The sequence below is a fragment of the Phasianus colchicus genome, chromosome 3 (genome assembly GCF_987193195.1).
Source record: "Phasianus colchicus chromosome 3, bPhaCol1.hap1.1, whole genome shotgun sequence".
In the NCBI taxonomy this organism is placed as follows: Eukaryota; Metazoa; Chordata; class Aves; order Galliformes; family Phasianidae; genus Phasianus; species Phasianus colchicus.
Genome location: NC_143438.1, coordinates 75276273 through 75293150, shown reverse-complemented (window position 1 = coordinate 75293150; position 16878 = coordinate 75276273). Strand labels below are relative to the sequence as shown.

Below are 16878 nucleotides of genomic sequence, written 5' to 3'. Positions count from 1 at the left end.
ATTATAAAACTGACTTTATTGCTTTAAAGCTCTTGTAGCTGAAAGCAGTTAACATCTGAAATGCAGGAAAAATTATACAGGAAATGGAAAGTGAGGAGAGGGAAAGGAAGCTATAAGCTCACCATCATGGAATGCAGATGCAAAATAAAAGGAGCTTAAGGACTGCTGGCTTGGGAAATTCAAAGAAATAAAAAGACCTTAAAATACATTATAATCTATGAGCAGTACAGATGATCTTAAAAAAAAAACTAATTGAGGAATAAAATGGCAAAAATAACAGCTACAAGAAATGGAGATGACATTTGTAACCTCTTTAAAATCACAGATATATAATTACTAAAATTACATAATAAAACCAAATTGTTCTGTCTCAGAATACAAATAAGGAACGGTACTTTAATACAATAAGGCCTAACTAAGGATGGCACAATGAAAATTTATTTTCAAACATGCAAGCCTGGCAGAAAAGAAAAGCAGAAGATGTTGCTATTACATGATAGTAAACATAGCAGCTAAGTACTGTGCCAAATGAGGGAGCTGAAGTACAAGAAAGGATCTAAATGACCAAAGTTATCTTTCCTGACTGGAGTGGAAACCAGAGATGTATTACCCAGTGCATTACCACGGTAACACATCTCTATGCAGAGAACAGATCAGAAGAAAATATTTTGTCTTCTCAGAATGCAGTCAAAGAGTCATTGTGTCTGTAAAGTCCCCACAGACTTCAGCAGAACTTTTTGCTGATGCCCATATGCAAACTCCAAAAAAGAATGGATTACCTGGTGTAGGGAGCCTGCTTTGGCAGGGGGGTTGGACTTGATGATCTCTGGAGGTCCCTTCCAACCCCTACGATTCTGTGATTCTGTGATTCTGTGAATGGGTTCAAGAACAACATCTGGACTGCCTGAGCTATGCTTAAGAACCACGTCTGAAATCCTACATATTTTAAAGTACATGTTTTAAAAAGGAATTAAAGTTGCTCTTACTCTCTTTTGCGGTTTCTGTTGAAGAAATTGGCCCATTCCGAACAGGTCTTTTTACTTCCCACCCAGAACACTGGAGATATGCCAACAATTAATGTCAGCAAATATTTCATCAAAAACAGAAATATTTCTGGTCTTGCGAGTGCCTTTGCCTGGAAGATAAAGTTGAATCAGCAAGTATGTTGTTGACTTTGTACTGATTAATTTTTTAAATGCAGAAAAATGAATTATGTTAGAGAGATCTAACATAATTCTCCTCATGGCTGCTCTCCTTTGTTGAGGCACGTATTGCAGACACACACAAGACATGTACAGTCAAGTCAGACCTGGTCACATCTGCTCGCACTCTCCAGTTGAGTGCAGAGGAGATTAGTTAGAAGGAAATCTTTTTCTTTTAAATTTAAAGGATAATAGTATTTGTAACCATGTTCTTCAGACATTTGTATGTGTTAGATTCACCCTTTCAGCATAAAAGATGAGTGGATGATCTGGGTGATCACAAGACAGCATTGTTGGAGCCACAGGGAGTCACATAGCTGTTTTCTGGTTATTGCCAGATTTAACCACCCATTTGCAAAAGTGGGTCATAGGAGCTCTGTAACAATCTTTTGCTCCTAAACCGCTAATTGAATTTGTTACCTGGTTATTGTACCAAACAAAAGTTAGCATTTGAGTCAGCCACGTAGCATCAACTACTTATATTAACATTTATTTTTATTTGGTTCTGCTCTGATCAATGTAAAGAGGTCTGCAAGCTAGCTTAGAGAAGCCACAGCCAAGCACGTCTCTCTAAGTTACTCTACAGTTAGCACATGCTGTTTAATATACAGACAGATCCCAATAATTACATCTTATTGGGATCTGTTATTGTAGAACACTCCCTCTTGCTATTTTCTCCTTCCAGTAGGTTAATTCCAGACTAAGAATGCATGCTCTTTATGCCTTATTATGCTAAGATGTTATAACCAAGCACTACAAAACATTTTGTGTTTTGGGTTTGTTCGTTTTTTTTTTTTATTGGTTGTTTTTGATAAAATGCATACAAGCTTTATTTTCAACCTTGTTTATTCCAGGCTAGTTACACTGATACTGAGCTCGATCTAAGACTTGCTGAAATGCACTCGTTAAGAATGCTGCAGATGACACAGAAGATGTTAGAGAACATAGAAGGATCACACCTTATCCATTCCATAATGCTTGTGCTTATATTCTTCTCTGATGACAGCTTATTGCAGTAAAAACATGGATGTTATGTACACAGCAATGAAAGATAATGTGTAAAACTTGCAGTTTCCTAGGGATGGTTTCTACTTTCTATTTGTTCTTAAATAGAAAGACAAACCACAAATTACTTTCAGTTGCAGAGAGTTCTGTATCTTTACAAAAGATTTAATCCACTGAGAATACTGAATATAGGATAGCTTGACTTTAAAAGCTTCTCCAATAAGTCAATTTCTTTTTAAGTCATTTGTGAACATCTCTGCAATTTAAAGCGTATTTTTGTTTTTAAAAGTTTCTACGTTACTGAATATCAGCCTACAACTGACATGAAAAAAATACATTGGAAATGTGTAATTTCAAGTGTTTTACAGTTCTGCACTTCAAAGAAAAAAAGATGAAATGATTTTAAACCCATGGTAGCAAGTAACATTTAAAATCAACTTTCAAGACTCATTTTTTCCACCTCAATAGCAAATGATGAAAATTCACCTCAGGTACTGAAACATTGAGCCAGACATCCAAACACTGAGTAACTGCTCTTAGGAACAGATATGGTGAAAAACAATCCTCCAGCATTATTTGTGAAATGAAGTGGAAACATTTCCTTTAGGTTGTTGAGTTGGTACTTACATGCTGAATGCAATCAATTTGCTCAGTCAAAAGTTTGAAAGCAGAACTGTGATACCATCAACTTTGACTTAAAAAGCAACTTATCACTACATCTTCTTGAACTGACTACTTAACGCAAAAAAATATTTGCAGTGTAGCCTAGCAAGATACAGAAATGCATAAGGGTTTTTGCTAATTAACTCTGCAATATTATTTACAAAGCAAAATGCTACTTGCCTGGTATGGACAAGGAATATGGTACTGGTCACAGTGGTCAAACACCCAAGTTGTCTCCCAGATCTTCCGGTTCACCAGTTCATAGACATAACATCCAAGAAGTGCCACAAGTGGCACTAAGTATAAACCACTAAAAACTCCAATTCTGATCATGAATTTTTTTAGCTTCTCTTGGTTTCTGCCATCATGCTGTATGACTTGCCGCACATGATTTAAAGAGATAATACCAGCTAATAGAAGAGAGAGACCGAAAAAAACACAAAGGCATAACGGCAAAAGCACAAAGTACAGAGAGGCATCCACATCATAGAGACCTACAAAACAAACTCCACTGATATTGTCCCCTTCCACTTTGTTCATTGCAAGAAGCATAATGGTTAGAAAACCAGGTATCCCCCACGCAACTGCATGGAACCACATGGCCTTCTGTGCAATAGCTTCACAACTCCATTTTCTTCCTGCTGCAAGGAACCAAGTGATTGTCAGAATCACCCACCATATTGTTCCTGCCATAGTGAAAAAGTACAAAACCATGAAAAGGACTGTGCAGGCTTTGTTTTGGGAGCCAAGAACAACCGTTTCCCCAATTTCTAGCTTATCATCTGCCTTGTTACAGGCAGTTCTATTCCCAAGAAGAAATCCAATAAAGTACATTAGAGACACTATGCTGTAACAGACGGAGTAATAGATGATCGGCCTCTCTGGGTACCTAAACCTTTTAACATCAATCAGAAAAGTAAGGAATGTGAAAAGCGTAGCACAAAGACAAAAGATTGAAACTATTCCAATGAAGCTTTTTGCAACATCCAATTCATAATTTTTGAAGTACATATTGGGACATGGTGGTGCACACTGATCGATGCCCAGAAATTTGTAGCCTTGTCCATTGGAAGTATGTAGGTGTCGTGGACACCAGAATCCAAAATCCCTTCGTGCCTGCCCTGGGGTCTTCTGAGTTCCATGTGCGTTGGTGGTTACAGGAGCAGTGGCAGGAGCAGACTCATCACAATTGACTAGTCTAGGAAAAAAAAACAAAAAATATTCATCTCTCTCATTATCAACAACAGTTATTTCTTACTGATAGGAAAAATCTGATTCCAAACACTTAACTTTTATATATAATGCAAAATGTGTGTTATATGAATATAAACTGGCTTTTAAAAAACAGATCAAAAACCAGACCAAATACATTGCCAGTTTAGAAGGCTCAAACACAACTGCTTAACTGCTGTTCTGCTTTACTGATTACAACACAATTTACTCAAATTGCAATGGTTCTTTTATAGTCTTAATCCAAAATTTTACACATGTGTACCGAGAACATTTATAGTATAGATTTTATCTTGATAATAATAGACTGTTGGAGAGACATAGTTAATGATCTGTCAAAACACAAGCTTCAAATCAAGGAACAAAGAATGAAGGCTCATAGTAACTTGAGCTAACTGATGACTGCCATATGATCGTGATAATTTTGTGTTACAACGATACTTTACTGTTTACAACAACAGAACTATCTGAGAAAGACAAAAAGCAAAAAACATAAGCACTGCAACAAGCTCTCTGCTTCAGCAATTGTCTTCTAGCACCATAATGTTCTTTTAGAGATGGCTCGGGACTCAACTGCTTACAGGCTTAGCTAGAAAAATATGAACTTTTTTTAAAAAAACATTAATACAGGATTAGTGGTGTTGGCCAGATCTTCAAACAAGATTATTTAATAACAGCTCAGGTAAGCATTTACTCAAAAAGGAATTGATGTTCATTTGCATTCCAAATTTATGTATTTAAAAATAACACTTTTAGCATTTCAGCTTTTAAAGTGAGATTCTGTTACCTCAAAATGTTCTTTGTCTAATGCTATTATGTGCAGACCTTAAACGTAAAAATATTTTTCTCATTATTAATTTGGAAGCTCAGCTTGAGCTAAGAAACCTGCTCTTATTTTTCCCTCTGCATTATCACGCTGTCCAAACAAAGCCAGGATAATAACTGAGAAAACTGATTCTGTAGCAGGTTGTTTCAATAAACATGGATCAGACCACTATGCATCAGAACAGCAAAAACTTCATTCACACAGAATGGCCAGGGTTGGAAGGGACCTCAAGGATCATCAATCTCCAACTCCCCTGCTACATGCAGAGGGCCAACAACCTTCTCATTTAATACTAGACCAGGCAGCCCGGGGCCCCATCCAATCTGGCCTTGAACACTTCCAGGGACGGGGCATCCACAACCTCTCTGGGCAGCCTGTTCCAGTACCTCACCACTCTCTCTGTAAAGAATTTCCCCCAACATCCAACCTAAATCTTCCCTCCCTCAACTTAAAACCATTTTCCCTTGTCCTGCAGTTATCTACCCTTTCAAAGAGTTGATTCCCCTCCTGTTTGTAGGCTCCCTTTAGGTACTGAAAGGCTGCAATGAGGTCACCCCACAGCCTTCTTTTCTCCAGGCTGAACAAGCCCACTCCCTCAGCCTGTCTTCATAGGGGACGTGCTCCAGTCCCCTGATCATCTTCATAACACGTGTCTCAGGAAGTATTATTTGTATCTGTAAGAATATAAGAGTGTGAATCTCAGAACTGCAGTTGAATTTGAGGCCCATCCTCATGCCAGCTGCTCTTCCACAGACCTTAATAGCAGCATCTCTGTTGTTTTCAGAACATCGCACATTATTATATGGACTTCCCTGTACTGCCTGTTGGGCAGACAGCACTTCCCACATGAACAAAGTAAGAACATTTCCAGTAAACAGTAGCAATAATATAATAATTTACAGCTGTAATGACTGCTGGGGGAAAAAAAAGGCATTTGAAGCATTATTTGAAATTTTCCTCAATTTTCAAACAAAGTTCTGGAAAGCATTTTCTAAACTTAATGGCATTATCATTTGAAAAAAGCTCAGACGAGATGAGAAAAAGTTGACTTCAATCCCATAGCTGTCATTTTTTTCCCCCACAGAAAAAAGGGAAATCGAGTTAATGCTATCTACCACATTCATCCCTGTACCAACATCTATCACGAATCATGACAGAGGACTACTGTCCCAGCTCTGCCTCAGCACCAGCATGGATTAGTAACTGCACAGAGGCCAGAAACATGATCTAAGTTTCCTGCTGCTTTCCTGTACTTCTTGTAAAGAACATCTGGCCTTACACATTTACAGATATCTCCAGGTGAAGGTCAGAATCTCGATGTAGTGTAAGCTGCCTTGTCTCCAGAACAAAGACCTGAACAACTGAGAGAAAAAAGCTGTCGTCATTGAAAGTGAGACCTTTGCCATGAGGAATGGGGAAAGTAATGTAAGGATGAATTTGCATACACAAGTGGTTAGGACAAAGGTACAGTTTCTACTATTTAATGCTTCAACTCGGTCTTGGTCAACATCTGAAAATTATCACCTCCATCGCTTATCATGTGAACAAATACCACACCTGCTACATTCCAGCTCTTCAGGCCATGTGATTCCAAAAGTATCAATCAGTTGTTTGCAGTCGGAATACACTTTCTCACAGAGGTTACGGCAAGGGTGAATCACGTGAACTTGCTCCAGGCAGGCAGGAACAAAGGCTTTGCACAGAAATGTATGGACGTCTGGTGAACAGTGAAGATTCATGAGAGTAAGGAAAGGCTTTGGGAAAGAAAAAGGCTTTGGTTAGTCATTTCAAAGACACAATTCAAGTCAATAATACTACTTTTCACTACTAGGATTCATGCTTGCTCCTCTGGATATATGAAAAGCTAGAGAGTACCATTCAACAGTTGTGGAAGAGTCAAACCTGGTGACTTAGAGTGCTGAGGCATCAGACTCCTGGGCTACAATAGCTCTCCCAGTGTAGCCAGTACTCTGGGATCTCAGCTCATCTGCAACTACTGAAACCTGACTTTAATTATTAGCATTAGAAAACTGAAAGTAATCAAATCCTATATCCCTTTATTAGCTACAAAATAACTGGTCTGAGATATTTAAAGATACACCTGTCCTTGTGATCCTGTTGGAATTGTATTTATAGTTAGAGGTGTGTTGTGTTCATTTCCACTCAGGCTACAGAGTTCAGTGTTCTTCACTATTAACATAATCCAAATATCACTGTTGCCCATTTTTTAAAATGAGTTTCAAAATCTCAGTGTGACAGAGAGCTTTTCTACATGTGTTACTGAATGCTGGACAGTGAATTACTGATGACTGCTCCAAGTAGAGTTCACAAAATGAAATATATTGCAACACAACTTTGCCATCCCCTGTTCATTCAATCCATTACTTAAATACACTTTAAGGAATTTGCAACCCTGAAACACACTCTTTCTTTGCATTTTCCTAGCATTATTGCTAGGGTAAATGATTTTAAGCAAAATAGTACTATGCTTATAAACTTCAGATAAACCAGGAGCTGTTTTTCAGTTGGTCACTTTTCCAACTGCAGCACTGTTGTAAGGCCAGCACATTCAAGGAAGCAAGCAAGGATATATCTGCAGCAGAAGCACTCTTGTACTCATTAGGAAGCCAAACCCACTGCTATCCTGCTCTGCTACACACTGTTTGCTCTACTTTTTGACACCAGGTGAACACTCCTGATCCGCCTCATTACAGTAAACCAAAGAGCAAGGAATGCACTGAAAGCAACACTTCCTATTTCATTGTGTCAGCCCACTACAGAGGCAGTGTTGGTGCTGTGGCAGTAGAGGCTGAACCTTCCCACCAATTTTCTGTTGGATGTTGCTCCAAAAATAATGCCTCCTAACTAATTTAAACAGCACTCAGAGCAGGGGATATTAACTGATGGCTGAGGGTAAAACAAATCTGCAACATATGTCAGGCTGAGTCCTTTTCAGACAGCCTATTTGGTAACTTTTTGATAAAATGTCTTTTCTATTTCAGAAAAAGGGAATCTTTGTATCACATATTAATAGTCCAGCTCATGCATCAGGAAAGCTGTAACAATATTTAACACATTTTGAAACACGCTTCTGAATCAGGACAAAGCTCAAAATTTTCTAAGCGTGGAGAGCTTCTGCTAAAAGTACAACCTCTGAGAAGTTTCTTTAGATTACTGCCATTAACAGCTATGTATCTCAGCTACTCTGAATTCATCATCCCTTCCTGAAGGGAGGTTGTGATGAGGAGGGGTTTGGCCTCTTCTCCCAGGCTACAAACAGGACCTAAGAAAATGGCCACAAGTTGTACCAAAGGAAGTTTAGATTAGACATAAGGAAGAACTTTTTCTCTCAGAGTGGTCAGGCACTGGAATGGCCTGCCAAGGGAGGTGGTGGAGCTGCCGTCCCTGGCAGTGTTCAAGAGGTGTCTGGATGAGGAGCTACAAGATACAGTTTAGTGCTTGTGGTAGCAGTGGTAGTGGGAGGGCGGATGGACTAGATGATCTTGCAGGTCATTTCCAACCTTGGTTTCTAAGATTCTATGATTCTATGATCAACAAGGGACTGGAAAAGGAGGTTTGGGACCTCTGAGTCCAAATTCACATCCTTATTTTGCCAGCTTTTAAGTATCCCAATAAAGATATACAGGCATGCAGCAAGCAACTCCTACTGCTGACCCTGCAATTTAGAGAGAAAAGACACTGATAAATAATAAATAATATTAGATGTCCCTGTTCAAGAGGGATATCTTGGTAACAAACACAGGAACGGGGGTTGTGAAAAAAGTGATCCTGAGTTGGATCACACCCTAAATGCTACACTGCTTCAGATGAAAAGTACAGTCAGGACTTACATCTACATGAATTCCTTTTCCTTTGTACTGCCCTCACAGCAATCACAATGCAATTAATGATGCTGTACATGAGAGGCAGACAGAGGCAAGTGAAAAACTGATTGTCAGAGTTCTACTACAGCGTGTTGTCTTTGGCTACTGTGGTTTAAAGAAATGCTTTTATTTAAAAGTAGAACTGTCTTGTCAGACAAATAGGAAGCTGCCAAATTGCAAGAAGGCGGCAACGCTCAGCCTGTAAAGTACTTGAAGTTGAAATCCAAGGACTTGGCTGACATAGGCAGTAGTTCTTACAATATTTTTAACAAGCTGAAAAAAATATGTTTACATTTTGATACCTGGAAGCATGACAAGAAGGAAGTCAGACGTTGTGAAAACACAGCAGGGATTTCACCATCTTGTCTTTAGCAAGCTACTGCCAGCACCTAACAGCAAGGGAACCATTGCTGGACAAGCCAACAAGCAAGGGCCAAGGACATTCTATGAGCTGCAGGTTATATCACCATGATTGTGGTTAAAAGATACTGACAGATCCCCCTTCCTCCTAGAAAGGATCTAACTCCTTTTCCAACCACTTATGATATACCCTTTGTAAGAGATTATAGCAGTAAGTTCTATTACGTAATTTAACCAGGCCAAGAGATATACAGCATTATGTTTATTTTAACTTCCAATTTTGCAACATAGTTTGTGTTTTGATACAGCTAGCAGATCACTCTCTACTTTTTCCATGCCATTTTACCATCCTGCTATAATCACAGAACCATAGAACTGCTCAGGTTGAAAAGACCTTAAAGATCATCGAATCCAACCACAACCTAACCATACTACCCTAACTCTAACAACCCTCTGCTAAATCATGTCCCTGAGCACTGCATCCAAATGGTTTTTAAACACATCCAGGGATGGTGACTCAACCACCTCCCTGAGGAACCTATTCCAGTGCTCAACTTCCAGTGCATAACTTACATCTTACATGTCTGTATTAACATAATACCATTTTAAATCTTGATTTCCATTCCTTTCATTATATAACTGAGGCAAACAGAAGTCTTCACATTTCCACAGAGCCATCTATCCACAGTGAGAACAGAGGCTCTATCCTGAGCAAAAGTAACCAGCACAACGCCATGCCCCTCACCTCTATAAGCAGCACGGGCTACTCTTCCCTGTACTCATAACCCTGCATTTCCAACACTAAGTGTCACCTACCAGCCACATCTACCACCATGCCTTTCTGCAGCTCTTCAGTCAGTTCTGTTTCCTTAACTCAGTGCTATCTCCTCCCCAGCTCAGTGTTACTAGCTGTGTATCTGAGGCTTCTGTGCAGACTGCTGGGGAGCAGCTCTAGTCACGTATTTGCTACAGGACTCAACAATCATCTGATGATTTCACAAATTATACTATTAACAAGGCATCTGTTTACTACCTCTTTTGTTCTTCTGCTTCAGGCATAGATTAGAAAAGAAAGCCCTTGTCAGACTTCCGTCATAGTTTCTAGAACAACCTTCACATACGACCGCGTCAAAGCCTTTTAGAAAAAGGAAGTACAATACACTGGCTGAACCACCCCCTTTCCACAGATGCATTGAGTCTAAAGAACTCCAATAGATTTTATCAGCAATAAGTTCCTTCAAACAAAGAACCCTCTACATAATGTTAAAAAAAAAAAAACAACACAAATAAAAACCCACACCATCTTTGCTCCAAGCACAAGCAAGTAAGATGCGTAACAGATTTTCATAAACTGCCCTCTTTTATCTTTCAAGAACAACACAAAAGGTAGAAAGCTGCCCTGGGAACTCTGTTTTCAATTACATATCTTTGAATGCAAGCTTTGTGTCCAGCCAGTCAATTTGGAAATGTTGCATTATAGAAAATAATAGGTCTGCACTTCCCAGACCACAAAAGCAAAATCTCGTCAAAACCTCCTGCTGGACAGCATGTATGCAAAAAGGTTCAAACCAAGACCACAAGCTCCCTTAAAGAACTGCTTGCTTCAAGGCTGTGTTATCTGACTCGTGGGCGACCCAACTTCCAGCTTTTTTCATCCAAGCAGTTTGTTGTGCCCAACAGACATGTCGTCGTCTTGAGCATCCACATCTGAAATTCAACCCACAGCCACACAAAGCTGTTGAGAATGAAATCACAGTCCTCCACTCTCATCCAGAAAGATCAGGACACGCAGCTGGCACAGCCACGGGCTCTTTCAGGAAAGCAAAGCATGCACCAAAAGCAGCAACTGCCGTGTCACTCAAAGGACAGATGAAAGCCTGCAGATCTGGCAGTGCCAAAACAGAGCGGAACTGAGCTGTTTGAAAATCAGGAATGCAGCCTCACCGAGCCAATCTAAGTCCTGAAATAGAAACTCTTCCTGGAAAATCCAGTGAATATGAGGCAAACTAAAATATACTAACAGTATACCAAAACAAAGAACACATCACTTAATAGCAAAAACGCAGTAAAACCAAAGATGACGTAGTCTGTAACTGTCTCAAGTAATAGAGGAGGAGAAGTAAGGATGAAATACAAGCTTTCCCACTGCACTGCACTCCCCTTGCAGTGTCCCCATACAGAAACCTCCCAGTGCAAAACCACATGCAGCAAACGCCATGAAAGCAAACAGGTGACCACTGCAGATAGTGAGTAGTGTCAGACAACCAAGGGACACAATACTGCTACCAATAAGAGGCATGTCCTCAGCACTGAGCAAAACACCTAGCTCGGCACAGGACTCTAAGGAAGTCTATGTTACATTTTCTCCAGAGGGAAATCCAGGCTTCCTCAATGCAGCTGTAGTAAAAATGTAGTAATGCAGTTATGTTGTGGTCCTGCAAACAACAACACCAGTGAGATGAGTGAAAAGAAACGGTGCAGAGTACGGAATAAATGTCCAGGTACAAATGTTCTCTCAAACACGCTTTGTGAGTAATTAAATTGCAGCTTTGAACTCATGATCAGCAAGAAGCTTTTCTGTTTTGTGCTTAGCAGGCTCAGAAATCCAAAGTGTAACAGAAATTTTTATTCCAGGATGTCACTACAGGTGACTTTGTTCTACTTCATTTCTGTTTTTTTCCCTGGAGAAAAGGGTTACCAACAGCAGCCAGATGTCACCGGGGTTGGGACGTATGGGAACTACTAACATATGGCAGCAATGATAAATGGAAAACAGTCGATCTAAATACCAAGGTCTACATTAAAATCAGCTATTGTAAATCTTAATTGGCAAGAGCAAATATTCTTCAATTGCTGATGGAGCATTTGCTCAAATATTTGGAGCCAATCACACAAAGCTAACAATCTACATTCCTAACTACTGAAGTTTAGCTATCAAGTTAAAACACTTTGCTCAGTTAACCTAGTTAACAATCAGTCTAACCAAGTTAAAACAGTGAGATCCTAACTGCCTCCATGGTAAGCAATAGTGTCTGTTCCATGGCTTGATATGAGTTCTGTGACTCAAAACAACATTACTACTTAGTTAACTGCATATGCCAATTGTGGAACCAAACACGGGGACTACATCTGACTTTTAATAATTATACTACACTAAACACTGCAAATTCCAATCTATACTGATGATATACACTGTTATCCATTTCACTGTGCTTGAGTTCTGCAGATCACGTACAGTTCATTGTGTTTAATAATTTTCAATACAAGATTTAAACATAACTACTGTCCAGTAAGTGCCATTACAGACAACTCACAGCCTCAAAAACCATAACACAACTTACTTTACATATACATTTTCCTGTGTGGTATGTCAGAAATATGCCCACCATCAAGAACTGTGTATAAAAATGCAGCAATCTCATAAGACTAGGGACTAATTACTCTCCATACTCACAGAGCTATACTACCTTCAGTGTCCTTAGCCACTTCTATACATACCAGCTATTTCAATTAAGAAGAGTGAAACATATGTGGCATGGGTCATTTAATCCTACACTGCTATTTCAATAGAGTTGTTCTGGAATGCGTTGTAAGCAAGATTAACATCATACTGTGAGAAATACAAGTCATTGTACTTATACAATTGCTCATGACTACACAGTGAATCAGCTGCCAAGAATCTGATTTCTAGTTTGTGCACAATTAAGTGATGATAAGTAAATGTACCAACACATGAAACTAAATAAAGGACAAAATTTTCAGGTTACATTAGGTTCAAAGCAAAGTCCAAAAGAGTCTAGGTTATTCCTATTGAATGCTCTATTGATGACTTAACCACTGCAAGCTATAGACATTCAAGCTCGTGAGGACTCAAATGTTTTGCAAAAAGCAAAGGCAGTTGAAGCATCAGCACCTTGGTGCTATGTGCCTGCTAGAAGTTGCTATCATGGAATCACAGAATGGCCTGGGTTGGAAGGGACCTCAAGGATCATGAATCTCCAACCCCCCTGCCACATGCAGGGCCAACAACCTCCCCATTTAATACTAGACCAGGCTGCCCAAGGCTCTATCCAATATGGCCTCGAACACCTCCAGGGACAGGGCATCCACAACCTCTCTGGGCAGCCTGTTCCAGCACCTCACCACTCTCATAGAAAAGAGCTTCCCCCTGACATCCAACCTAAATCTTCCTCCCTCAACTTAAAACCATTTCCCCTTGTCTGCTACTTCAACAGTAGAGCTGCAAGAGCAGAAATGCAGGTGGAGCTCATGAAAAATCAGTGCAACACCAACCACCCTTCTTTAAACCACCAATAAAGATGGTGTGAACTAATCTGCTACTGACTTAGCATGTGTGCAGGGGGGGGAGGGATGTATTTTGTATCATTACCTGAGTTCTGAATAATAACTGACTACTGATGTCAGCAGCAAACATCAGTCATTATCTCCATTTGGTAATCTCGTCAACAGATCTGGCTAACTTCAAGATAAAAAGATTTTTAGGACTAAAATTCAGTAATAGGAATCCAGTATTTATGTATGGATGCATTTAATATACAAAGAATAATCACAGAACCATTTGAATGAGAAGTGACCTTTAAAGATCATCCAAGTCCAACTCCCCTGCAATGAGCAGAGCCATGAGCAGTTAGACCAGGTGCTCAGAGCCCCATCTTGCCTGACCTGGAACATCTTAGGAACACACATCCAACAACCTCTCCGTGGAATCTGTCCCAGTGCTTTGCTACCCTTACCATAAGAATGTTTTTCATCATATCCAGTCTGGATCTCCCTTCTTTTAGTTTGAAACGATTTTCCTTTGTTCTATCACAACAGACCCTGATAAGGAGCCTGTTCTCTTCTTTCTTTCAGCCTCCCTTTAGATACTGGAAGAACACTATCAGGTCTCCCCAGAGCATCATTAATGTGTATTGATTTGGCAGACATAAAAAAGTTGCTGAAAGCATACATTTGACTTTTAATCAGCTGCTTTTAAAGCATTACTTTCTGCAGCTTGTGAAATAGAATTAAAGCAAACACCAGCCATGTTTACTTTAAAAGCTTGTAAAACCTTTTCTAAATTACACTGGTTCAGAGGTTACAAATACAGGAATGAAATCTTTTGTCTGAAGAGAAAGGTTACCCCAGCAGTTTAGAAGATAAACACTTTAAAGGTTTCTAACCAAGGACAATCTAGAGGTTCAGGGAGCTGAGGGAAAAAAAAAAAAAAGAAAAACAAGAAAAACACAGCAACCAAACAAGCAGACCAATGTTCTCCTGCAGTAAAAGACGTCTACAAAGATACAAGCTTTCATCTTTGTCCTTCAGCTGAATGGCAAATGGAATGCAGGCACTTGGACTTTCAAAGGCAAGAAGTCACTTCAAGGACCAAACATAGAAGGGAACAGCTTAACCTGCAACAGATGAGAGGTTTTAACTGCTCCCACAGTCTGCTCCTCCCACAGCTGTACAGACGTGGGAGCTGCTGAGCAGTCGGCACACGAAGTCAGATTTCAGCTGATCTCAAGAACCGTGATGAAGTCCCGAGGCTCAGGGACTGGCTGGCAAACAGGCCAGATGCCCATGCTGTGCAGAACTGGGGGAGGGCAGAGCTTCAGTGCCTGACTGAAGTCAAACTACCCAGCTGCTGTGCAGATCTCAGGCCATGCAGCCGCTCAACAAGCTGAACAACTGCAGCTGAACATTCAGTGTAGCTGCAATGAAATCATGAGTATACTCACAAGCTCTTCATGGTCATTTATCCCAACACACAGAGTAGACTTTAATATAATAATTCTGCTGTGAATCTTCAGGCTAGCTATTCGAAGTTGATGGGAATATTAACCAGAACTTCAAGCAGAGTAACTACAAGGCACATAGTGGAAGGTTTGGGGCCCTGCATTGTTTTTCTGTAACCAGCAACTACTGAATTTTTTGTAGTAAAACAACTTAATTCCATCTTTTCTCTTTGAGTATTGCTGAAGTACAAGATAAAAAAATACATACACTCCACATAAACTGTAACAAAGATTAGATTCGATAAGAACAGAGCTTTTACATCTCACAAAGACACTATGAAACAAAGTTCTAATACTTACCAAAATGGCAGAATTCACTGCATTTTGTGGTTCTAACCTAAATTACAGCTTGACATAAATTACAGATATTGTAGCCTCTGCTATTTACAACCCAAAACGAACATGAAAGATTTCCTAAGCATTGCTGAACTGTTTACACAAAGCTGTCAATTACACAGTGTTATCTCCACGTACACTATATAGAGCACACAAAACAAATACAAGTTTACTGATGGAAAGCACACTGCAAGCCCTCAAACATCTGAAGTCTAGATTAAGTACGTGAGCCCTTCCTTGCATCTGGTAGAAGAAAAATCTCAAAATAATCTGAACTCCTTAATGTATTTGCCATGTGTTACAGGAGTAAATTGATCTATTACTTTTTATAGGACATGGTTCATAAGATTACCAGTAAAACAGCCAATAGCAGGCAGCCTAACAGAAGATAAAGCTCACATGGAAGGAGTTCCAGCAGTAGTTACTGTTCTGGCTCCAGAAGTCAGACTGAATTCATATTTGTAGCAAACCAATGAAAAAGACTTTCTGTGGTCTGTCTGGAAGCTCTGAGTAGTTTATTGAATGAAAACTGCCTTAGAACACTCAGAGACCCATGCTCTTTTCCTTCACCAGGCTATAAAATAGACATTTAAGCAGTCAAAAAGAGGCTGCTCACAAGTGCTATGCTCACTGGAGAAGGTAAACGCTCAGCAGAACAGGATTCTTAAATATTTTAAATCAATTGACAGAGGGCCATAAGAAAAAAAGCAAGATTTCTTGTGCCAGAAAATTACAGCCTAGAGTTACAGCTTTACCTGTCACATCACTTAGTGCAGAAGGCTCAGCCAGCCCTCTCCTCCTGCAAAATAGTTACGTTCCCTTCTCTAAACCTAAGCCATGCTAATCCATTCAATGCCTCTTACCACCATGGGATCATCACAATGACAAGGCAGGCAGTTCTGCAGACGTAAAGGCATCTTGCCCAGTTCTGCAGAAGTCCAGCCAGCTCCAAGTCCACCCAGGAACACAGTTATATGGCGTAACTGCACAGACACTGAACCTCAGCTACTAAAACCCCAATAGGTCTAAGCTGGTTTTGCACCCAGTGGGAGCTGGCTGGCTGTGCAGCACCCTGCCAGAGCTAGGAGCAGTGGGAAGTACAACAGAGCTGCAAGTGTGCTTATTTCCCAGGGCTCAATGCCTATTAGACCCGAGAGCTCTCTGCAGGGATCCACGCTGTTGGAGTGCATCAAGTTTTCCACCCCAAGCACATCTGGGCTTGCCATTCTGTTGATTAGGTGGGGAGCAAAGACACTATGCATGATTTGGAAAATCTGGCTTGCAAGTATAGTTCCCATGCTAACTGGGAATGATAAATTGCAATCCTCAGCCTCCCAACAAAATTAGTAGTAATCGTGATTTGATTTCTTGCCCGTGTGACATAGAAACAAGACAAAGGTCATCTTGTGGGCCAGTACCCCAGTGTATGACCTACTGGAAATAAAAAAAAAAAATCAGAAGTCAGGAAGAATTGCAGATAGAGAGGGAGGTAAATGCAACTTGATGGGCTTGAAATTTAACAACTCAGTCCAGTCATCTGACTTGTGCGTGCCAGACTTAGGTCATCTGTTACA

At 40.0% G+C, this 16878-nt stretch overlaps 1 protein-coding gene across 4 annotated transcripts in view; it reads right to left on the bottom strand.

Moving 5' to 3' along the window:
- FZD6 (frizzled class receptor 6) overlaps positions 1-16878 on the bottom strand; it is a 32672-nt gene that overhangs the window by 5599 nt on the left and 10195 nt on the right. For all 4 annotated transcript variants that reach the window (XM_031591111.2, XM_090137863.1, XM_090137864.1 and 1 more), the window contains exons 3-5: positions 6484-6680; positions 3051-4068; positions 987-1135 (exon numbers count right to left, since the gene is read on the bottom strand). In XM_031591111.2, coding sequence (XP_031446971.1) covers positions 987-1135; positions 3051-4068; positions 6484-6680 — 1364 coding nt within the window. The remainder of the gene's footprint in view (positions 1-986; positions 1136-3050; positions 4069-6483; positions 6681-16878) is intronic.